Genomic DNA, 23,880 nt, shown 5'->3' on the forward strand with positions numbered 1-23,880 from the left:
AGTCCAGCAAGGCGTTTCCCCTGGTGGGACTATGCACCTCTTGGGTTAATTGGAGGTCCTGTATCCCGGCTAGGAACCTACGTGAGTAGTGGGACCTGGCTGACTGCTCCTTCCAGCAGATGTCTGGGTAGTTTAGGTCACCCATGACAACCACATCCTTTGACTTTACAGCCTCCATGAGCTGACCTGAGAATTTCAGGTCCAGATTGTCCCCCTGGTGAGGCAGTCTGTAGTAGATACCCACTATCAAGTCCCTTTCCCCACACTCCCCTTGTATTCTTACCCAGAGCACCTCATTTTGCCCCTTCTCTGACCCCTGACCCTTTCCAGGCTGGATGCTTCTCAAACATCTCTGTGGCCTACTTAGCACCCTACTAGCCTGTCCTCCAGTCTCAGTGTGAATCACAACATAAATATTAGCAAACTGCATTACAACTGAAAGTCAGCACACTCCAGGTTATTGCCTCATCTGCAAGGTAAAAGTTCCCCTTAACTCTTTCCTTGCAGTTATGGGACAGGTCAAGTGCCTGCCAGTCCCACCACTGCAGCCATCTGTCTCCAGAGCTCCTCTTTCTGCAGCCTGCAGGGCCATCCTGACTGCTAGCTCCAGCCACAAGCAGGAGTTTCCATTTGGGTCTTCCTCTGCTGCAGCTTAGCTCCGCTGCTTACAGTTGTTACTTCTGTGCTGCCTGGAGGTCCTTACTGTAGTGCTATTAGCTCTAGGGGCATGTGTAGACAAAACAAGGGCCCTACATTGAAGCGGTAGGTTTTTAAAAGCACCGCTTCAATTTACTGCTGTTTAAATCCCCGTATCGTGCACACACCCAACTTACCTGCCTCTCTAGTAGTGAGGAGGGGAGGGTGAGCTGCTGGCTAGTGGAGTGGTTGCTGGGCTGTGGCGGGGAGGGGCTGGTGCTTCCCTCTGTGGCAGCGGCGGCCCCCCCCCAGTGGCCCCTTGCCGTAGGCACTCGGCTCGGGCAGTCCCGGGGGGCACCGCAGCCACGGAGGGAAGCATCAGGCCCCCATGCAGCTCAGGCAGGCAGACAGACTCCAGGGAGAGGGAAGATCAGGCTCGCTGCTTTTCTTGAGTGGAGCCTGCCTTCCTGGGTTCCTGTTAGGCTACCTGCAGGGCGCCGTGGGGCTGCACAGAGCCTTGTGACTGTAGGGGCAGCAAACTAAAACTTCTCAGAGGAGTTTTAGTTGCTGCGTCCCAAGTCATTTAAGGCACATTACGCTGTCAAATTTCCTACAGCGGCTAGAATTAATGCGCAATACACCACGAAGGCGTACAAACACCAATACCATTAAAGCGGTGCAAAAGCATTTAGCCCACTTTAAAGTGTCGTGCACACATGCCCCTCATTGTGTCTACACGTGGCCTACACTGGCTCCCGCCAGTTGCGATTCCTAGCTTTGTTGTTTTCTGGTCTGCTGGCTTCCTACACGCTATCCTTTGCCCAGCTGCCAGACTCACATAGTGAGCTTGGCTTGCTGCAGCATCCCCTAAAATAACAAGAGCCTCTGGCTCTGTTACAGGGTCATATAAAGATGATTTTAGCTTGATCTTATACAGGACAGAAGATGGTTATACAGGACAGGTATGGTTAAAATGATAGGAAACACATGAGGGAAGAGCTTGAGGTGGTGTTTTTTATAGAAGTAATTGTAAATTGTTAAATAAACTTTTAGTTCAAGAATTCCCTAACTCTAAAAAAGATTGATTGAGGCAAATATCATTTTTAAATAAAGCTGGATTGTTGGCTACAAATGTCCAACTCAGGATCCTTAAAATTCTGGTTTATTAGGTGGATTGAAACACTGTAATGAAGTTAAATCATAAACCTTGGGGCTGGTCCACACACACACACACACACACACACGTGCACACGCACACAGTAGCAAGCTACAAGAGGGCTTCTTTCAGTGTGGTGTTATCTTCCAGAAGGGGGTCGCCGGCTGGTCCTTCTGGCTGGTCAGGTTGGGTGCTGGTCAAGTTGGAGATCAAGAGGGTGCCGCTGAGGGTCACTTTTCACTGCTTTTTTATCTGTCCTTGGCAGACTTTGGTGACTCCCCAGTTTTCAGGTTTGCCCAATCCAGGGGTCATTGACCCTCGTGGGACTTCCCCCTTGGTGGCTACTGGATGGCATCTGTCAGCCCCAGGGGTCATTCGCATGTACGTGCAGGTTTGGGAGTCCATTGATGAATTTTGAATAGGGCTCTGGGAGCAGCCGATCTGGAGATATTCAGCCCAAAAGTTGGTCCCTGGCGTTGATTAACTCAGACTAGGGCTTCTAGCCCTTGAACAGTGACGTTTAGAGATTTCCCGGTTGCTACATTGTCTTCTATTGAGTTCTTCCATTGGTTGATCTGCGGTTTTCCTAGGTGTTAATAGCTGCCTGCTACTGTGTTAGGCAGACAAGGTTCCTTGGGTGAATTTGATATCTTTTATTAGACCCATTCAATCACTGATTCACTCGCTCTTTCAGGGGCCCACCTGATACAGGGAAGCGGCAGTTTGACTCCTGCCCTTGTTAACATTGTTACAATGTACTTCTGAAACTAAACACATTTAGTTGAAAGTTGAAAGGTGAGGAGTATAAAATATAAGTTACAAAAGTAATGCCATGGCACACAAATAGATAAAAATACCAAAATACAAGGGGAGATACAAAATGCGCACACACAATTTTTAAAACACAATTCCTTATCTTAAAGTGAAAGAAAGAGGAAGGAAGAAAAGGTAGAAGAGGAAAAACGTATCCAAGAAGGGGAGAGCAACTGCAGGCAAGAGGAAAAGGGGGCTTTCTGCTACAGGATGATGATGAAGTTTAATAAGTTAACTAAATTAAAGACATATTAGTCATTTGTGCCAGTCACGAACCACATTTTTATTTGTTTTTATTTGCATTCTTTTTTGAGCTTGCTTTCCTTCCATTTGAATAGTTTGTTTTGTTTGTCTTTCTCTTCTGTGACACAAGTAGTAGATAGGGCAGAAATGGCTATGTTATTACTAAAATGCACCATAAATGTTCATGTGCTCCTTGTTGTACAGAATTATGTAACCATGTTTTCTCTGCCTCTTATATTGTCTCCAGTAATAAGAGATGGACAGAATTTGGCTCTAGATTTTAGTGTTGATACACAAAAGGAAGTATTGATAAGCAAAAATACATCATACAAAATAGGCAGGAGGGTCTTACAAACTTTTAATTACTTTTTGTATTCTCATTTTAGAGTCAAGATAATCAGTATCTAATAGAGCCTGCATCTCTGCTAAAAACAAGACCAGAAATAGAGATAGAAAGCAGCATGGATACAGGTGGTTCTCCATCATCAGATACTCTGCTAGGTGGGCAGAGTGTAAATGCATATGAAGAACCTCATGAAAGTGCTTTAAGGTAATGTTGTAAATAGGATACTCAAGTTGATGTTGATGCTCCAGCTAAGCAAGAGTGATGGGTATAGAGCAGTGCTTCTAAAACTTTTTAGATTTGAAGCATGCCTCAGAAAATGCCAGCTCTTAGTTTTCACTTTTTTTTTTTGGCCTACAAAAAATAGTAGAGCAATTTTTCCATTGCAAAGAACTCAGGAAGACCACTAGAATGGTTTTCTATTTGAAACCCCTGGTTCTATCTTGTGAATCATGGAAACCTAACAGTGCTACCAGTGTGTGGCACCCTGTGGCAACCTTGTAAAGATGTCAAAGCACCCTGATTGGGAATCGTTACTATAGTGTTATGCTGTAATGGCATATTACATGCATATAGTTACTTGATGTAGGGCCAAATCCTATTTTTACATATATGTTCAAAACATTTATTTAAGACAATGGTAAATTCTTGGAGTAACTTTAAAAAAATGATTTGAAAATGGCTGTTGTTCATCTTAGATTTCTATATAGGTATATAATAATCCCACTGTAACCAAGCAATGATTTTTTTATGCATAGTGCTAGTGTTTATCAGTTTTGAAAAGGAAAATCCCTAATTTGTTCCTCAAACTACTGACTTGATGTGTGTGAGAGTAAATTAGGGAGAAGAACTGATGGTTTCTATTTGCTATTATTTTGAGTCATCTGTTCTTGCAAAATGTATTTAGGTGATATAATATCCACTATTACTAGCAAATATAATTTTGTAGCATGATATTCAGGAAAATCTTAAGCTGGTCCCCTTTTAAAGGCTAATCGAGTTCAGACAGGGTTAGAAGCCAGAGGTCCTCAGTTTTGTTCACGTTTCTTGATACAAACTGGTTCTAACACTGTATTTCACAAAACTCATTTAGCGAGATCTTTCGCTTTGGGCTCCCTTTTTGTTTTAGACCTGCTCTCATGTACGTGTTCTCTCTCATTTGCTTGTTCTTGTGCGCACATGCTCTCTCCCTCTTTCATCAAAAAATAAATAGGATCAAAGGAACATAGCACTTGAAAGGGGTCTTATGTGGTCATCTAGTCCAGCCTACTGCTCAAGACAAAATCATACCTGACTAAACCATCCCAGTGAAGTGTCTGTCTAACCTGGTCTTGAAAACTTCAAGGGATAGAGATTCCACAGTTTCTCTAGGTATATTTGACCTCCCTCATAGTCAGAGAATTCTTCCTAATCTCCAACCTAAATTTCTCCAGCTGAAATTTGAGGACATTGCTTGTAATCACCCTCCAGCTGTTTGAAGACCGTTACCTGCCTCAGTCTTCTCACTGTTAAGATACCTTTAAGATATATAAGATGCATAAAATATAAGATACGCTTATCTATATTTGTTGATATTTTTGTGGTTTAATGACATAATTTGTATTTGAACATTGTTGGCATGACATTAATCAAGGTTATCCAAAATTTGTTAATGTTAGCAACAAGTAACCTTTTTTTATGAGTTTTAGAATTTTACTGTACAAATGTGTACCCCAACCTGGAATTGATTTTCATGATTAGAGCAAAAGAATACACTTTTACTAAATGAAAATAATTAGACAAAATACATTTTGCTATGATTTGTAATTTTGATTAACAGAATACATTCTAAAAAGAAGGAAATGAATGATATGAGTAATTCTCTACTGCACACTATTGAAGAACGAGCAATAGATTCTGATGAAGATCTTAAAGAATTGGGACCATTCATAGAGGATGAAGTAAATATAACATCAGAAAATGAAGGTTTGCTCATATGATAAAAATCTGCTAGTTTTTATACTACCCTTAATCCAAACCAGGTTCTAATGTATAAAATGAAGACAGGAGTTTTAGCTGAATGCAACTGAATAAAGACTTCAATATTTGTTCCTTGGTTGGGTAATCGCCAGTAACTTATTTTATCTGAAATGAAAACATTTTTAAAAATGCTACACTTACATTTTTATTTTAGTAATGATTGTACTGTTTTCTCAGAGATGAGACATTTATAAGATCTTCTTTTAATTGATTCTTAATCAACATGTGTTCCGAATGTTCATTAACTTCACGAAGGAAGAAAGCAGGGTAGCTTGGCGCCTTACAGCCCAGGGGCAGGCAATTATTTCAGCTGGAGGGCCGTTTAATGGGTTTTGATAAGAAGTTGAGGGCCGCAAGGGTAGCCCCACCCCTTGACAGGTGCTCCACCCCCTGGTTGCTATCTTGTGACTGGAAGTTCCACCCCTAACCTTTGTCACTGGAAGTCCCTTCCCTTGCCCTGGGAAATACCTCTTTTGGGAGGGGGCGCATGCCATCTGAAATGGAAAAGAAATGAAATAGTTTACTAAAAATGAAACATCTACTATAACATATATTTTAATTTTATTACAAAAAATATTTTTGTCATGATTTGTGTTTGTGTAATGTATATAAAGAGGTAACTGCATGATAGGTCAAAAAAGTCTTACTCCTGTATTTTGTGTGGGGGGAGTGTATGGGGTGTGGCTGGGGGTGGGGCTGTTTGTGGGGGGTGGGGGTATGTGTGTGGTTTGTGAAGGGTTGTGGCTGTGTGTGGGGGGCGTGTATATGTGGGGGGTTGTGGGAACAGGGTGTGAGTGTGTGGGCTTTGTGGGCTGTGAGGGAGGATGGGGGGCTGAGGGGATCCTTCACACACTCCCCTCTATGGTACCCAGGCCCCCTGCCAGTGGCAGCAGCAGGCAGGGGCCCTCAGGGCACTCACGGTACTTCTGCCTGGTGGTGCGCAGCTCTGGGCAGAGCTGCACATGACAAGGAGTGCAGCCCAGCTGGCCCACCTCTATCATGCAGTGCTCCCCATGGCACACGTGCAGCTCCTGGCACTCGCACACTAACGGGGAAGCCCTGTGTGATGGAGCTGGCTGCCGCCACGGAAGCAGAACACTAGGCTCCCCGCCACTTCTGGTGGAGTCTTGGCAGCTGTACGAGGCAGGGAAGGCAGCTGGCTCCATCGTGCGGGGCTTCCCCCAGGTGTCACGTGAGTGCTGGGAGCTGCACATATACTGCAGGGAGCCCCACACAACAGAGGTGAGCTGGCCTGGCTGTGCTCCTTGCCACCATCTGTAACACTAGGCAGAGCCTCCCACCATCAGTGCCATGAGCAGCCGCTGCCTCCTGTTGCTGCTGCCACCAGCAGTGGGAGCTGTGTGCCATGTGGGGGGTGGAGGAACCACACAACCTCCCTCACACCCACACTCTGCCCACCTGAGTTCCACAGTCCCGCTGGGTGGAGTACAGTTAATAAGTGGGTGCCTGCGGGCCAGATGAAATTTCCTAGTAGGCCAGATTTGGCCTGCTGGCCGTATTTTCCCTCTCTCTGTTATAAACTAACTCAGAGCAGTCCAACTTCTCAGAAGCTGGGGACTCCCCAGATTCCCAAGCTCCACAGGGCATACCACCAGTGACAGGGACACGCAGTGCAAGCCAATGGAAGGAGGGCTACCCTGGGGACCTTGGCAGCAGCAGTAGCTGAAATAAAGGGAGAAGAACTAGCAGCTAGGCAGAAGCGTGGAGGGGCCTTGAGTTAACTCCTCAGGGACTAAATTCGGTGTGCAAGTTGCTAGTTAGACAGCCCTGAACTAACACATTTAGGTGCCACCCTGCCCTGCCTGCTGCCTAACTTAAGACTAACACAGTTAACTCCTTCACTTTATAAAGGAAATACAACAATTGGTAAAATATTGATAGCATATGTACTCTAATATTAAAAGGGTCCTCTCCTCTTCTTTTTCTATCTTAAAGTGATAGACAAATTTGGCCAAATGGATCAAATCAGATAAATTGTAAAACATACAGTTTGTTGATTATATATGCTCTTTATGTTCTTTTATTAATTATGTCTCTTTATTTTATAGAATTCTTTGAAGAGCCATTTGAAATACCAAAAAGCTCCAATATTTCTGTCAGTATTAAACCTGTACAACAGCAAAAAGTAGAGGCAAGTTAGCACCTTACAGAGTTGAAAAAATTACATTTCAGTTTTTTTCATAACACATTAAATTGTTATATATTATAACTGGCTGGGCTTAAAGCTTATTTGAACCAAGCCCATCGCTCACGCAGGTTTCTAACCTGTATACAGGACCTCCACCTGACACAGGAGGTGCATGGTCCCACTAGGGGGAATGCCATACTGGATCTGGTATTGGCAACAGGGGATGACATGATAGGGGACCTCCAGATCGGTAGCCATTTGGGAGACAGTGATCACCTAATAATAGAATTCAACATAAGATGTCGAGTGGGTAAGGTAACTAGTAGGGTGAAAGTGCTAGACTTTAGGAAAGCTGATCTCAATGCACTCAGGCGATTAGTCAAGGAAGCACTGCAGAGTAGGAGTTTTGAAGGGATGGGAGCCCAAGAAGGGTGGCTGTGCCTAAAGGAAACGATACTTCGGGCACAAAGCAAGACGATCCCTGAGCGAGGCAAAAAAGGGAAAGGGGCCAGGAGACTTCCCTGGCTGACCAGAGAAATCCAGGGCAGCCTAAGAGCCAAAAGGGGAGCACATAAAAAGTGGATACAGGGTGAGATCACTAAAGATGAATATACCTCCTCTGCTCGTGCTTGTAGGGAGGCAGTTAGGCGGGCCAAAGCTACCATGGAGCTGAGGATGGCAACCCAAGTAAAAGACAACAAGAAATTGTTTTATAGATATATTGGGAGTAAAAGGAAGGCCCAGGGAGGAATAGGACCGCTGCTAAATGGGCAGAAACAATTGGTGACAGATAGGGGGGACAAGGCTGAACTCCTCAACGAGTTCTTTGCCTCAGTGTTCCTAAGTGAGGGACACGACAAGTCTCTCACTGGGGTTGTAGAGAGGCAGCAGCAAGGCGCCAGACTTCCATGCGTAGACCCTGAGATGGTGCAGAGTCACTTGGAAGAACTGGATGCCTTTAAGTCGGCAGGCCCAGATGAGCTCCATCCAAGGGTGCTGAAGGCACTGGCCGACATCATTGCAGAGCCACTGGTGGGAATATTTGAAAGCTCGTGGCGCACGGGCCAAGTCCCGGAGGACTGGAAAAGGGCTAACGTGGTCCCCATTTTCAAAAAGGGGAGGAAGGAGGACCTGGGCAACTATAGGCCAGTCGGTCTCACCTCCATCCTTGGTAAAGTCTTTGAAAAAATTATCAAGGCTCACATTTGTGAGAGCCCAGCAGGACAAATTATGCTGAGGGGAAACCAGCACGGGTTTGTGGCGGGCAGATCATGCCTGACCAGTCTAGTCTCTTTCTATGACCAGGTTACGAAACGCCTGGACACAGGAGGAGGGGTGGATGTCGTATACTTAGACTTCAGGAAGGCCTTCAATACGGTATCCCACCCCATACTGGTGAACAAGCTAAGAGGCTGTGATGTGGATGACTGCACAGTCTGGTGGGTGGCGAATTGGCTAGAGGGTCGCACCCAAAGAGTCGTGGTTGATGGGTCGGTCTCGACCTGGAAGGGTGTGGGCAGTGGGGTCCCGCAGGGCTCGGTCCTTGGACCGATACTTTTTAATGTCTTCATCAGCGACTTGGACAAGGGAGTGAAATGTACTCTGTCCAAGTTTGCAGATGACACAAAGCTGTGGGGAGAAGTGGACACGCCAGAGGGCAGGGAACAGCTGCAGGCAGACCTGGATAGGTTGAACAAGTGGGCAGAAAACAACAGGATGCAGTTCAACAAGGAGAAATGCAAAGTGCTGCACCTAGGGAAGAAAAATGTCCAGCACACCTACAGCCTAGGGAATGACCTGCTGGGTGGCATGGAAGTGGAAAGGGATCTTGGAGTCCTAGTGGACTCCAAGATGAACATGAGCCGGCAGTGTGACGAAGCCATCAGAAAAGCCAATGGCACTTTATCGTGCATCAGCAGATGCATGACGAATAGGTCCAGGGAGGTGATACTTCCCCTCTATAGGGCGCTGGTCAGACCGCAGTTGGAGTACTGCGTGCAATTCTGGGCGCCGCACTTCAAGAAGGATGCGGATAACCTGGAGAGGGTCCAGAGAAGGGCAGCTCGTATGGTTAAGGGCCTGCAGACCAAGCCCTACGAGGAGAGACTAGAGAAACTGGACCTTTTCAGCCTCCGCAAGAGAAGGTTGAGAGGAGACCTTGTGGCTGCCTATAAGTTCATCCCGGGGGCACAGAAGGGAATTGGTGAGTATTTATTCACCAAGGCGCCCCCGGGGGTTACAAGAAACAATGGCCACAAGCTAGCAGAGAGCAGATTTAGATTGGACATTAGGAAGAACTTCTTCACAGTTCGAGTGGCCAAGGTCTGGAACGGGCTCCCAAGGGAGGTGGTGCTCTCCCCTACCCTGGGGGTCTTCAAGAGGAGGTTAGATGAGTATCTAGCTGGGGTCATCTAGACCCAGCACTCTTTCCTGCTTATGCAGGGGGTCGGACTCGGTGATCTACTGAGGTCCCTTCCGACCCTAACATCTATGAATCTATGAGTCATCTATCCCACGGGGCCAGAAGGTTAGGCACTACTGCTGTAGAGTGATCCAGAAAATAATTCAGTTTACTTTGTTTTATAGTACTGTAAAAACAATGAAGCCATAGGTGCTGACTCCATGGGTACTTTGGGGCTCAAGCACCTACCGAGAAAATTAGCAGGTGCTCAGCACCCATGAGCCACGGCCATTTTGGTTTTACACGTTAGATCTGCTTGCAAAGGTTAAAAGCACTTTACCAGAAGAAGCAGTGCCTTATTTCAGCCTGGCTCTGTAGCATCTGTGAAGATTGGGTGTTTCAGCGGAGCTTTTTGGCACTTCTAGCTAAAGCTGTTTCAATCAGCTTTTAGATAAAAGTGCCAAAAAGGCCCACTAAAGTGCCTGACCTTTACAAACGTCAGCTGAGCTGGGTTGAAGTAAGATGCTGCCTCTTCTGAGCATGCACGGTAGGGCTTGGCATGGGAATGTTCCAAGTTTAAAGTAAAGCACCTTGTTTGTTTGTTTGTTTTATATCTGAAAACACCTGCTGGCAAAAACCAAAGTCAGTGCCTATGAATGAAGCTAAAATAAAAACTGTTCTGTAATTCTTAATTTTGCAATAGTTTGCTAGAGCCAGATTCTGTTTACCCTTGCTAAAGCTAAGTGATGCATATATAACCACCTAATTGCAATTTTTGGTATGTATGCACAATTTGACATTTATCATACCTATACCTGCTCCATGTTTCCCTTCTGCGCATGTTTAGTAGGCCACACTAAGGTTGTGTAGCTGCCCAGGCACATGCATTACATCAGACAAGTCCCAAAACTTCAGTTGTAGACTGAGGAAGAAAAAGAAGGCAGCCTTCCACTAGTCTGGTGGTCCAGGGGGCAAACTGTTTCCTGTTTCCCAGCAAAGTACTCTGAGTTTCAGAATTGGCTGCAAACTCATATTAATAACTATTTTTAATCATTTTAAAAAGGTATTATGTGATATTCTAGGGATCTGTTTTGTAGCTGTGTTGGTCTGAGAGAGAGAGAGATAAACAAAGCTCCTGGGTTGGAAGCAATTATCTTCTATAAGACCAACTAAATGGTAGCAAAAAAATTCCTTTCTTTGCAAGTTTTTGGGCACATACACCCTTCTTTAGGCTGAGGAGAAGTCAAAAATTGTAAAAGTCCTCCTAGACAGAAAATAAACTCCATTTTGCACAAGGGAAGTAGAAGCTGGAAGTTTATTCCCCTGGGTAACTGAGAGTCCTTTTGTGAGAGTGTTGCTCTGTGATGTGTAGATTAGGCTGTCTTCTTTCTTGGAAGTGTCCGATGTCAGAGGCAGCCAGGGAGGTGAAAAAATCCTTCTTTCCTGTTTAGCAATGAAGTTTACTTTTCCAGACAGCTAAAATATGATATCTTCCATGTTTCAGGGATCTATTTGGTAGCCATGTTGGTCTGAGAAAGATGCATAAAGCTCTTGGGTCAGAGGCGATATCTTTTATTTGGCCAAAAAATGTTGCTTATCTCTGGTCTGAGTGCCAAAAAAACTGCAATGTCTACCTTCGAAGGTGCCAGAGTGCCAACATGCTGGAGCCCAGAGCAGCTGTTTGCAGCCTCCCGGCTGCAGCCGGCCCAGCTGCCTGCTGGGAGAAGCCTGGGCTCCATGGCTGGCAACAGATGCTTAGAGCCTGGGCTGGCAGTGGTGTGCTGAGCAAAATGGCCTTGCATGCCATGCTCGACTCGCGTGCTGGGGTTGCTGACCCCTGTATTAGTCCAACTAAATAGTAGCAAAAAAAATCCTTTATTTGCAAGCTTTTGGGCTCCCTCTCCTGTGTAAAATGGAGTCTATTTTTTACCTAGGAGGATTTTTACAATCTTTGAATTCTCCTCAGCCTGAAGAAGGGTATATGTGCCCAAAAGCTTTCAGAGAAAGGAATTTGTTTGCTACTGTTTAGTTGGTTTAATAAAAGATATTGCCTCTGACCCATGAGCTTGTGTATATGGTGTTCTGTATTTCTTTCAGTATCTCTCTGTTGAAAGTTAGGATGTTCTGGCTGCTTAAAATAAAACAGTTGGAATTTGACCTCATAGGTGATTAGTCAGAAATGTCTGAGTAACGCTTTAATATTTTAATAATAAGACACCTGCAATACATTGAAGTCCTTTTTTTTTTTAATTGCAGTATATTTCCACTTCAGATGTAGAATGTCCACAAGAAGGACTAATGACAGAAAAATCAGAGGAGAAAAAGGCTGAACAGAACAGGTGAGAGAAACTGATTTAAAAAAATTTCAAAAGAATGTTTTACCAGTTTTCTAATTTATGAAGACAGCCAGAGTATTTTTTTATCCAAACAGATTATTTACTGTTACAGCAACATTTTGATTTGAAACTAAATTCCAGTCCTCTTCAATTTGAAGCATATGTTATTTTGTTTTTTACAGGGATAGCTCTATGAGCTGAGTTTCTGGTATTGAATATTTATTTTAAAGATGAAAACCAGAAATCTATATTCTACGTGATTTTAAAAAAGATGTTCCCTCAAGATGTACTTGTTTATTTTGTTTGAAATCTTAAAACATACTTCTAAGTATTGAACTTTTCAGTAAAAATAAATAAATACAGAGTTAAAAATGTAAATGGATACAGTTTCTTACTACACTGTCACACACAGTCTTTAATTTTAATGTATTACCTGTATGACCTACTGATTTCTAAAGGGAAAATGACTGTATTTTTGTGACTAGTAAATCACTCCATTCAATTTTTTTTCCTCTTAGAGTATATCTAATTTAACACTAATCGTTAAGAAATGTTCACCTCTGTTCAACTCTTTGTCTCTCTTGAAATTAAGAAAATACCTTACCTCTGTGATGGCTTATATGTTCCTAGATGCACATGCAGTTTATTATGGTTTTAAAAACTATATAGTTTTATAAGAACTTTGTTAATATTTTGCTTAGGGTTAGGTATGTGACTAGTCAAATAAAGTTCAGTCAATTGACTGGTCAAATAGCAGTCAAATAATATAAATAAAAAGTCCAAAAAACACAGAAAAAGCATAAATTATCCATTAGGAAATGTATCAAAAACAATTTAAAAAATCATATTTCTGTCAAGAAACCTACAAAAAATTAGAGGGTTTTTTGGGGTTTTTTTGTTTGTGATTTTTTTTTGGTGGGGGGGGGGGTTGTTTTTGGTAAAATCTGCAGCTAAAATATGCTAAAATAAAAAATATGCAGTCAATTCACCAGTCAATTGACAATATTTGACTGGTCATTTGACCAGCTTGCCAACCCAAATTTTAATACTATTTTAAGTTGATATAGATTATTTTAAAAAACTGCATATAAAAGGTACCCTCCAAGGTTTCATGGCACTAACTTCCCATTTTAGGAATGCAGATTTTAATCATGTTCACAAGTGTTCTTCTAACTTGATTTTCCTTTCTTTTGCCAAGTCAAAGCAGTCCTCAACCTATCAGTTGTCTTCTGTTTGTGTAAGTTAGCAAATTCAATTCAGCCTTTTGTTTGAGTCCGTTACTGATTGCTACGGAGACCAGATATAAACAGCCAGCTCTTATGTACTTAAATCCAGCCTTACAAAATGACTGAAGAAATTCAGCTGAGTATGGCTGAGATTAAATTGCTTGTGTTTTAGGTAATCTGTTTTTTACTTTACATACAAAATCTTGCTAAACTGTTCTGGGCATATAGTAGACATATGCTACATAATAAAAAGTTGTAATGTTTATTATAAATTCATCTTTCTTTCTATCTTTATAGCATGACGGAGGCTGTTGCCAAAAACATTCCTCATTCATTCTATTTAGAAAAGAATGCAGAAGCTCCTAGGTAAGAAAAACAATATGCTATATTTCAGGGCTGTCCCATTTTAGAGAAGCTAGAAGCCCCCCCCCCATCTGGTCTGGCCCTCAACTGAGTTGCCAGCATCCCCCCCCAAAACCATGCCACATGGGCACCCCTCCCTTCACTACACAGAGGCCCCTAGCACCCTCCCCTAAGCTTTGGGCTCCCTCTGTGCTGCAGGCCACACCACCTGCCCTGCCTCCAAGGGGCAGGAAACAAAATGGAAGCTAAAGGAAGAAGTGAGAGTCTGGAGACCCTAGTGACAGCAACAGTAGTGGGAGGGGGAGAGGGGTGAGCAGCAGCCTGGGGACCTGTGGGCCACAAGTTAACCCCTTGTGGGCTCCATGCACGCCCTGGGCTGTGAGTTGAACATTCCTGCTTTATATGAAAAAGCATGGTTTATGCCCATTAAATCTCCTGTTTTATATTGTTAGGTGAGATATGATTCTTTACCATAAAAGTATTCCATATTTGTTGGCAAGGTTCTTTGAGTATATGTGACCAACTGAGTAGTTTTATTAGACCAACTGAGTAGTTGGAAAAAAGTTCTTGGCAAGCTTTTGGATGCAGTCACCCTTCTTTAGGCTTAGGGAGTCTTCCTTGGAATCTCAGAGCAGCAGAAAATCCCTATGCCTGAAGAAGCATGACTGCACCCAAAAGCTTGCCAAGAACTTTTTTCCAAATACTCAGTTGGTCTAATAAAAGATATCACATCTACTTGAAGAACCTTGCCTACCTATGTCCTATGGCTACAACCGAAAACCCAGGTTCCATATTTGTTTTCACTTTACGTTGTGTTATATAATCCATAGCTGTACTACTTTGTGCAATGGTCCTATCAAAACACACACTCTAGAAAAGGCTGTAGCCAGAATATGTCCTGAAGCAACAGGATTAGAGTTGTTAGCTGCTACAGGAAGTGATATTGGTCATTCCAGTTGATTATAGTCTTCCCTCTGATTCAAAATTGACCTGCTTGTAAGCAAAAAGATATTTTCTGAATTTCAAGAGAGGTGAAAAGGTAGAACAGAGATGAACAAATTGAGTGGAATAGAGTGATTTATAGTGAGAAAACTACAGTACCTTTCTTTTAGTATTAGAGATGTATCTTGTGAAACAGGAAGGCAAAGGTCTGACCATTTCTGATGAGATTCAAATGCAAGCTTGTCTAACTTTATCCCAACCATGTATTTGGTGCAATAAAAGATATCACCCACAGAAATGCTTGCCTCTCATGTAATTCCTGGACCACCAGTTACCTCACTCCAGCACTTTCTAAAATTATTTATGTAATATAGTTTTTCACAACAAAGTACAGATAGTTCTTGCTTGCCTGTAAACTGCTGTGAGCATTTTCCAAACATTGACAATCCATTTAGTTGAAGAATTTATTAATAAACTATATCAGTTGTTACCCATTTTAGAAAAAGGAAATGTTTTTAATGCTAAAGAATGCCTTCCTTGGTTTGAAAATACAATATTTTTGTTTGAAAAAAGACCTCCAAATGTATTAATACATTTTGAAAAACCTAAAGGAAAGTCATTTCCCCCTGTCTCATATTTTTCCTAATGAATCCCCTTGTCCATCAGTTTTCAGCTCTTCTTGCATTATTACTAACAAATGAAACACTTATCTCACTCTGGCTCTCATTTTATCTTGGCATTCCATTATTCTGCCTTTAACTGTGTCAAATTGAATGTTTCAACTATCTGTGTGACTACAATCACGTGGATCTTGTTGTCTTTGCAGCATACTGAAAGGCACTGAAGGTACAAAAATATACTAATTGTAACCTTCTAGTGAAGGTTGAGGTAGTTTAATAAATTAAGATTATCTCTAGGACACAGTTTTCCAGTAATTGATTTAGAAAATTGCAGGTATCTTTAAAAGTTGCTGGATCATCTTGAAATTTTTCTGGCTAGATGTTCTGAACCCAAATATTTTTACAGCATCTAATACTTACGCCATTCTCTCCACTCAACACCCTTTGTCCAGTAGTACAGAGGTTTCTGGATGTGATGATCAGTCTTCTTCCATTGCTGAGTCAAGTGTTTATTCCCATGCTTCAGTTCATTCAGAGGAAAAAGAAGTCCAGGAAGGAGCACCCACAGCAGAGCCACTGAACACATCAGAAACTATCAGACAGATGCTCCAAGATGAAATGTTTAAACTAGTTCAGGTCAGACTGTCTCATTATTAAAAAAAATAATTTACACAGACTATGCAGTTTGAAAAACAAAGCTATTCCTTGCTTCTTTTATGGGTTCCAGGTTTATGTTTTTGACTCAATGATTAGAAGTGTGAAAATAGTTTCAAAAGTTTTGTAGGAAAACTAGCTGTACTTATTTTTCACTTAATGTGTGTCATTCATGTACATTAAGGGAAGTTCTCAACCTAAGTAACTGTGTCATTAAGTGATAATGAATTAACTTGTGCAGATGAAACTATTCCACTCTGATATTTTTCAAGATTCTATTTCCTTTCACTTAAGTAAAGAAAAACAAAGAGTTTTATGTTGTTACAGCAAAGTCATTATATCACAGATACCTTAATTTACCATAAAAGAAATGCTAATTCATGGTACAGGCTAAGTACAAAATTGCCATTAAAAGATCAGTCTGTTTTTATCTTTTGTCAATTTTAACAATACCAGCTATAAACAGTGTCTAACAATGGATTTTGATGACCAAGGCCCAATTTAATATATGGTATAAATGTCATCTTAATTTTGTTTATATTCCAGCTGCAGCAAATCAACTTTATGAGTTTAATGCAAATAGTGGGATCATCCTTTGCCAACCTGCCAAATATGCAGCACCTTTTGCAGCAGTCTCAATTTGTTCCACTGGGAGGAAGCCAGCTTTCACATGCTGCTGGAGGTGTAGAAAAATCTCTTCCTACCCATTCTTCAAATGGCTCTCCAGAAACTCAGCGCTCCGGTCAAGAAAATACTGGAAAGTCTGACAAAAAGAGTCGCTCTCACTCCCAGCAAATAAATGTCATAAATGATCAAGGCAAAAATGAAAATATACAGGTAGGTAAAAGAAAACATTTCTCTCTTGGAACAGAAAGCACATCAACTAAATGAATCCTTTTTAAAATTAGGGAACTTTTCTGTAATAATTGCATTAGAATGCAGTGGTCCCATCCAGTAGGAACCATGCATTGTAAAAAATTCACTGCTGTCTTATACATGTTTTAAAGAGCTGTTGTATGTTCTTTTCTCATCTAGAATCGGTCAGACAGAAATGTTTCTTTAATCCCATCAGAGACCCAATCTCATGGAATAGGATTTACTCCAGCATCTCACGATTTGCTTCCTTCAGCTCCAGCCAAACCACTTCATCTGTTATCTCCTTCTCCAGATATCCAGAAGCCACCCAAACTTATTCCAGTCTCAAAAACTTCAAATTATGCAAGTGGATATCCTTTGCTTACACTTGAATCAGATTATCATTTCAAACCACTCAATGTATGTCCAGTAGGAATTTCACAAGCTTTTGCCATGCCACTTCTACAACCAAAAGTGGCTTGGGGTCCACCTGATTCCTTACAAAACCTTCAACCATTACAAACGCTAGGAAACAAGAGTAAGTCTAAAACAGCACACCTGAATGTGGATAAGTACGACCTTGAATTTATAAGGCAAGCACATGAGGAAAAGAAGAGGTGGGCAGAAGCTGTAAGTAAGGGACCTCCTAAACATCTACATGTAAATCAGTATGAAGGTCAGCAATATGTTGCACCTGAGCAGTACCTCTCTAGGAATATGAATGCAGAAAAGCCACTGATTGCTCAGCATGTTTCCTTCTGTGGGACTTCCCAATGTCCATCTGGAATTCCTCTACTACATCTGCAGCTTGATCCTGTACTTAGATTTCCACCAATTATCAGACAACTGACTGATACTTCTTTAATAACTGTTAGACCTACAACAAAGGAGGCTGATTGGAACACAATATATCACCCAGGAATAGCAATTCTTCACGATAACTTACCTCCAAAATACAAGGTAATAGATATTAGTAATATTTTTCTGTGGTTCAATTAAATAAGTCTTGTTTCTTTGTTGTACAACTTCTATCTTCACCCATCATGTAATGGGGCAAGGCCTACCCCCAGTGGAAGTCAGAGGTGGTCCATCAGGATTACTGGAGGTTCCAGACATACATCCTTGCATCCCAGGCTACCCAGAAATCTTCCAGCTGTCTGGACTGAGGGAGAGACTGGGTACTAGAGCCTCCAGCAATATTAGACTGCCATCAAATTCCATACAGGTAGAGGGGTGGATTCATCCACTAGTGAAGAATGAGGAGAGAGATTGTTAACAGCAAACATAATTAGGTAGATTTCTGATTGTACAGTAAATAGATTTCAATATAATACTAGCATGTAATATATTATTAGAAATTTGCAAGGGCAGAGAATATTAAAAGGTAAAAAGATTCTGTCCAGAGAGTTGAATTTCCTTTAAATCACATCCACATTATGCATTTCCTTCATCCTCAGTAGTATACTTCAAAATTTAAAATGTTTTAGAGATTTAAATGTTTTGGGAAAGGTTGTGCCAAAAAAAGGATTTTTCATAAAGCCAGACAACTAAAGGAACTAAAGGTCTGAGCTCCAGCAGCAACCAACAGCAATATTTCTTTCTACACTCTTTCCTTTAGTAATGAATCTTTTGTTTATTGTCTAGTCTCAGATATTTCTGTGGGCATGGACACACATACTTACATATTTACTCCAATCCAAGACAGGTTTTTTTCCCAATCAGTGTGGCTGAATTGGTGGGGGAGGGGGCACACAGGTGGAAAGACTGCAGAGTTGGAAGGAACCCGGCCCAGCCAGGAGTTGCTGTGGCTTTTCCTTTGTTAGGCTGGGCTGGGTCCAGGCCAGGGCCACTGCTTCTGTTGTCTGCCCCGGAGAAGCAGAACTACAGCAGGAGATAAATGGGGGATATGTAGGGAATGGAGGGAGCAGGCGCAGAGGAGCGGAGTGGGGGTGGGTAGGCTGAAGGAGGCAGTGGGGGAGCAGGGGTGGGGAAGGCAGTTGGTAGGGGGTAGGCTTCAGGCAGATCAGGGGCTAAGAGAGGTATGGAGTGGGGTGGGGGCAGGCATGGAGGAAGGGAAGGGAAGGGAAGCATGTGGCAGGGGCTGCATGTGGAGGGCAGGCAACGGGGTTAGGTGTGGGATGACAAGGGGTGGGGGACTGATGGGCAGGGATGTGACCCTTCAGCCCCTGCCCCTGCTGTCCCTGTCACAGCAGTGGGAAGGATGTATTGAAAATGGCCTATCGCTAATTAGATTCTAAGCATGAAAAATTATAACAAACTTATAATTCTCCATATATAGAATCTAATTTCACTTGGTGGGGGGGAACAGTCATCTTAAAATCAAAGTTTTCTTAGAATCAGGTAAATACAGTAATCCTTAGGGTGGTTTAGCTGCAGTTTAAACCTGAAGCAGACAGACACTACTGTTTAAATCTTTCTGAAACAGTTCAAAAGTGTATGTGGAAAATCAAGTAGTTTTGAACCAGCTCATTGAACTGATTTAGTGTTACATGTGGACACCAAGCATTCTGTGATATGGTTCCAGTCAGTTCTCCAGGCATCCCAAATGGTATTCCCCCCACTCCCACCCCCCAAGCCCATACTACTGCAACTGACCCCTCTAGTGCACAGCCAAAACTGCTCCCTCCCTTCTTCTCTACCCCCTGCCTTGTTTGCACATTTTATCAAAGAGCTGCCTTGGACTGGTTGTTCAGTAACAGATATCTTTTTAACAACCAGCTGTGTCCTTGTTCCCTACTTGACCACAGGCCCTCAGCATGTGCCCTCAGCCCCTGAAAACCAAAAAGTGTGGGTCCAAGCACTTCTTCCCCCTCCCCACCAACTCAGGTAAGCACATTGTAGCCTGACCATTTGCAGGCTTTTGAAGTTTATTGAACCCATGTTTAGGAAATGGGAAAGCAGAAAATTGAGAATGTCGCAAAACACAGGTCACCCACCCCTAGGACTCCAAAAGCATGGGTGCTAGTAATCCCCTCCCACCTGCCCACTGCAAGGAGTAAGTGCTCACTTCTACCCCCTGGTATTGAAGCCACGGCATTTCAAACAATTTTGAACCGGTTCCCAATCAGTGATATTTTAGAATGGTTCATTTGTTACTTGTGTCTGCACCCATCTGTCTCTTACATTATTTTGTGTAGTAATCTAAAAATCTGCTCCCTAATTTCAATTCCAAGATCTTGATTTGGCTGCTATTATTTGGTTGCTTTTTTTTCCAGTTACTTCAATAGGAGTTGCAGCCACGTGCCTGAGGTTAGACTGAACCTGCTATTTAGTGTAATCCAGTCTGTTCTGGATTTGTTGTTATTTCTCTTTTACAGCTTTCTCATTTTCCTTCTCTCTGAACAGTTCCAAGCACCAAAACTCATCCCACTTCAAAATCTCATTGCATTTGAGCAAAGGCGCCAACATATCAGTGCACCATGTCCCCTTGTTGGACAAGAGCATTCTGAACCAATTCAGTTGTTAAAAGCTGATAGCGAATCATTTGAATCAAGACATCTACGGAATAATAAAAAAAGGCAAGGACAAATTTTCAAGATTTGTTTTTCATTTGCAGAGATGTACTGGTAATCTGAGCCTTCTGCCCTTGATGTCAGTAGAAGTTTTTGCAGTGAGAACAATTGGACACTAAATAATATGAGAAAGATGATAATGGAATATAGAATGTTTCACTTCTAGATCTGTGGTGTACATTTTTGTTACCCTCTCTTGAACATTCATTGTGTACTGAGTCTGTGCAGGAAGTGATTTGATCATCACCAGCTATTTTGCATCACAAAATGATCACCATTGCTAGTGAATTTGTAGTTTTCAAAAAAGTGGACCATTAAATGGCATGTCTGATTTTAATTGAGGATCAGATTGTGAAAGTTTCCTCATTTTTGTGTCTGCTGAATCCAGCAGAGAGAACAAAGGTTTCACTGATTTGAAGTCAATGCAAGATTGGACTCTCAGCTAATTTTCTTTTGCTGGGTATGTCATGATTTCAGGTGGTTTTTACTTTGCATTAACCTGGATCATTAATCACCTAAGCAGTGCAAACAATAGAGTGATGTTTAAACTTGCTTCAACTTGCCTTTAAGTTGTTCTGTAGGGCAGTGGTTCCCAAATTTTGACAGATTACACACCATCAATTTAAAATGATACAATCTTAAGTACCACCAGCAAATTTTTATCATATAAAGTAATTATAATAAATCTGTTAACACGTACCACTGACAGGTTGTCTGCATACCACTGGTGGTACCTGTACCACAGATTGGGAACCACTGCTGTAGGGTCAGTAGATGTTGTCAAGAAACTTCAGAATAATTCTGTTTACCCTGAAAGAGATAATGATATCAAATCCCCCAGAGCTGTGTGTCCCTTTTGCAATTATCACATTTTCTCACATAGATAGTCACCTTTTTCCCAAAACTGCCCCCCCCCAAATTGCGATGCATGTTTTAAGCAATGAAGCTGTTTTCTTCACTTCAAAACAAACCAGCCTGGAGAAATTGTGCATGTCCTACAGATGCCAAGATAGCAGAGTCCTGTGTTAACCTTCTCACAGCCATAGCTATTGGGTTAGCATTGTATCTTGTGCCAGAAGCAGTAAGTGAGCTTCTGGTAGAATCTTAATGAGGCTTGTGATGTGGAAACAACATTTTATTTACAGGGACTTGCATAAATAACTGCTTACAACAAAGAACTAATTCTTGTTACTGTCTTTGCAAGCAGGGTTGATAACCCAAGAAAAAAATTGTAACTGATAATCTGCATTGACACCATGTTGTTTACTCAGGGGCAGGCAGTTATTTCTGGCGGAGGGCCACTTACTGAGTTTTGTCAAGCTGGTGAAGGCCACATGGGTAGCCTTGCCATCTTGTAACCGGAAGTCCCACTGCCTAACCCCTGTCCTGTGCCACCAGACATCCTCCCTTGCCCCCAGAAGTACTCTTTTCAGCAAGGGGTTTTGCCATCTCAGAACTGGAAAAATGGTTTATATATTCTAAAAAGCGAACTTTGACAGCCTTCATTAATTTAATTTCTAAAAATATTTTTGACTTGATTTACATGTTTGTATAGTGCACATAGAGGTGATTGCACAATAGCTTAAAATTAAGTCTTACTCTTGTATATTGTGGGGGGGGGTATAGGTTTGTGGGGGGCTGTGGGTGTGAGTGGATATGTGGGGTATGGGTAGGTATGGGGCCTGGGGGGCTGTGTGGGGGTAGGGTGGCTGGGGTTTGTGTATGGCAGTGTGGGGGGGGGTGCATGTGGGACTCACCCTATGAATACACACACGCACACTGTGCCCCTGTGCTTGCATATACACACATTGTGCCCCTGCACACACACATACACTGTACCCCTGCTCTTGCGCGCACACACTCTGCCCCCAAGCCTGCACACACACACTCCACCCCTGAGCCTGCGCTCACACACTCTGACCTGAGCATGCGCGCACACACATGCACACGCACACTTTGCCCCTGAGCCTGCATGCACACACACACACACACACACACACACACACACATGCGCTGCTAGAGCCTGCGCATGCATGCACACACGCACAGAGCCACTGAGCCTACATACACACACACACACCTCTCCCCACTGTGCCAGCACAGTCCCATGCTCTGCAGTCCAGTGATGCAGCCAGGGGCCACAGCTGTGTGGTGCTGAAGCAGGCAACTGGCTGGGGGTGTGGCGGGGCTAAGTTGTTCAAGCCTGTAAGCCTGCTGAGGGCTCCCCCTGGATCCTACTGCCCCTGGCTCTTGTCAGCTTTGGCATGCAGCTAGGAGCAAATAAATATTAATTTAGTAAATTTTTTAGGTGCCCTGTGGGCCAGATAGAATGGCCTGGCAGGCTAGATCCAGCCTGTGGGCTGTATTTTGCCTGCCCCCATTCTTACTTATGTACATTTTATATAATGTAAATGTAACTCTTCAGAGAGGCTCTGTCCTGCTGCCAGGTCCCAGTTAGAAGGGTCGAATTGGAATTTAACATCAACCATAGCCAAACCATAGCCAACCACAACCATAGCCAACCATAACCAATTTAACATCAACCATTAAAACAAAAAAATGTTTGGTTTTCAGTAAAAAGTTTGCAGTAAAAAAGTTTTTCTTGGCTTGGCATACCAGTTTGACTGCAGCAATGGTTTTACACTGTGCTGTCCCCCTCTAGGGTTTCCCCTACACTGATGCCCCTGACTGTACCCTACAGCATGCTTCTTCCCTCAGCCTACCCCCCAGCCTTACCTGCGCTGGACCCAATCCCCCTATCCCAGCACAGACCCCCACAGAAACCTATCTGCCACCCAGTAGTAGTATAGGCAACCCCGGACACAACAGCAGCAGCACATGGCTGAAAGAACACTCCCTATAGGGTGCTACGCCCACATACCAGGTGGTGCTGCTGTTCTCTGCTGGAGCTTCAGTCAAGTTGAGGCTGCACAGTGTTTTTACTGATGACTGAAGTTCTTTGTTGTTTTGCTGGTTTTTTTCTGCAGACTTAGTGATAGACATTTTTAGCCTGAATTTTTTTTAACTGACAATCTGTAAATTTACTAATAGTTGATAGCCCTGCTTGCAAAGGTCAGGATATATGAACAGAGTAGGTTCTCCTGGGAACATAGTGTCCAGCTGGCACCAGAAACTTCTTGGTGCCACACTTTATGGATTGTCTGTGTTCCCAGGAGGATTGAGTCTGTCTCAGTCAGTCAGTCTTTTTTTTTCTACATTCTGCCTTCCAATATGTGCACCTTCCAAAAAAAAAAGTGCATATTTTGTTTGGGAGTGTGTTGTATGTGGGAAAATATGTTTTAGCACTTTCAGTACTTTGAAATACTTACAGTGCTTTGAAAACACACTCTTAAACTTAGATTTTGACACCTAAGTAAAAGAGTAACCGGAGTTTAAAATACCTTGTTTTAAATTGTGTATGTTATAATATTTAAGCCAGTACATATCCTTTGAAAACTCTGACATTAAATATTTTTAAAGAAACTTCACAGTTCTTTCAAGAAAACAAGTTATGTATATAAGTGTTTGTTTATTAGATTTACATGCTACCATTCTCACCAATTAGGATGGCTTGCAGAGCAAAATTACTCA

At 42.6% G+C, this 23,880-nt stretch overlaps 1 protein-coding gene across 5 annotated transcripts in view; it reads left to right on the plus strand.

Annotated features, from left to right (window-relative positions):
* CPLANE1 (ciliogenesis and planar polarity effector complex subunit 1) overlaps window positions 1–23,880 on the plus strand; it is a 113,728-nt gene that overhangs the window by 61,766 nt on the left and 28,082 nt on the right. For 2 of the 5 annotated variants that reach the window (XM_019496028.2, XM_019496024.2), the window contains exons 27-35: window positions 3,235–3,398; window positions 5,011–5,156; window positions 7,280–7,362; window positions 12,017–12,099; window positions 13,620–13,688; window positions 15,700–15,883; window positions 16,448–16,738; window positions 16,937–17,716; window positions 20,123–20,295. In XM_019496028.2, coding sequence (XP_019351573.2) covers window positions 3,235–3,398; window positions 5,011–5,156; window positions 7,280–7,362; window positions 12,017–12,099; window positions 13,620–13,688; window positions 15,700–15,883; window positions 16,448–16,738; window positions 16,937–17,716; window positions 20,123–20,295 — 1,973 coding nt within the window. The remainder of the gene's footprint in view (window positions 1–3,234; window positions 3,399–5,010; window positions 5,157–7,279; window positions 7,363–12,016; window positions 12,100–13,619; window positions 13,689–15,699; window positions 15,884–16,447; window positions 16,739–16,936; window positions 17,717–20,122; window positions 20,296–23,880) is intronic. The other 3 variants (XM_019496025.2, XM_019496026.2, XM_019496027.2) reach the window with 3 other exon arrangements.

This window comes from Alligator mississippiensis, chromosome 3 (assembly GCF_030867095.1).
Source record: "Alligator mississippiensis isolate rAllMis1 chromosome 3, rAllMis1, whole genome shotgun sequence".
NCBI classification, from domain to species: Eukaryota; Metazoa; Chordata; order Crocodylia; family Alligatoridae; genus Alligator; species Alligator mississippiensis.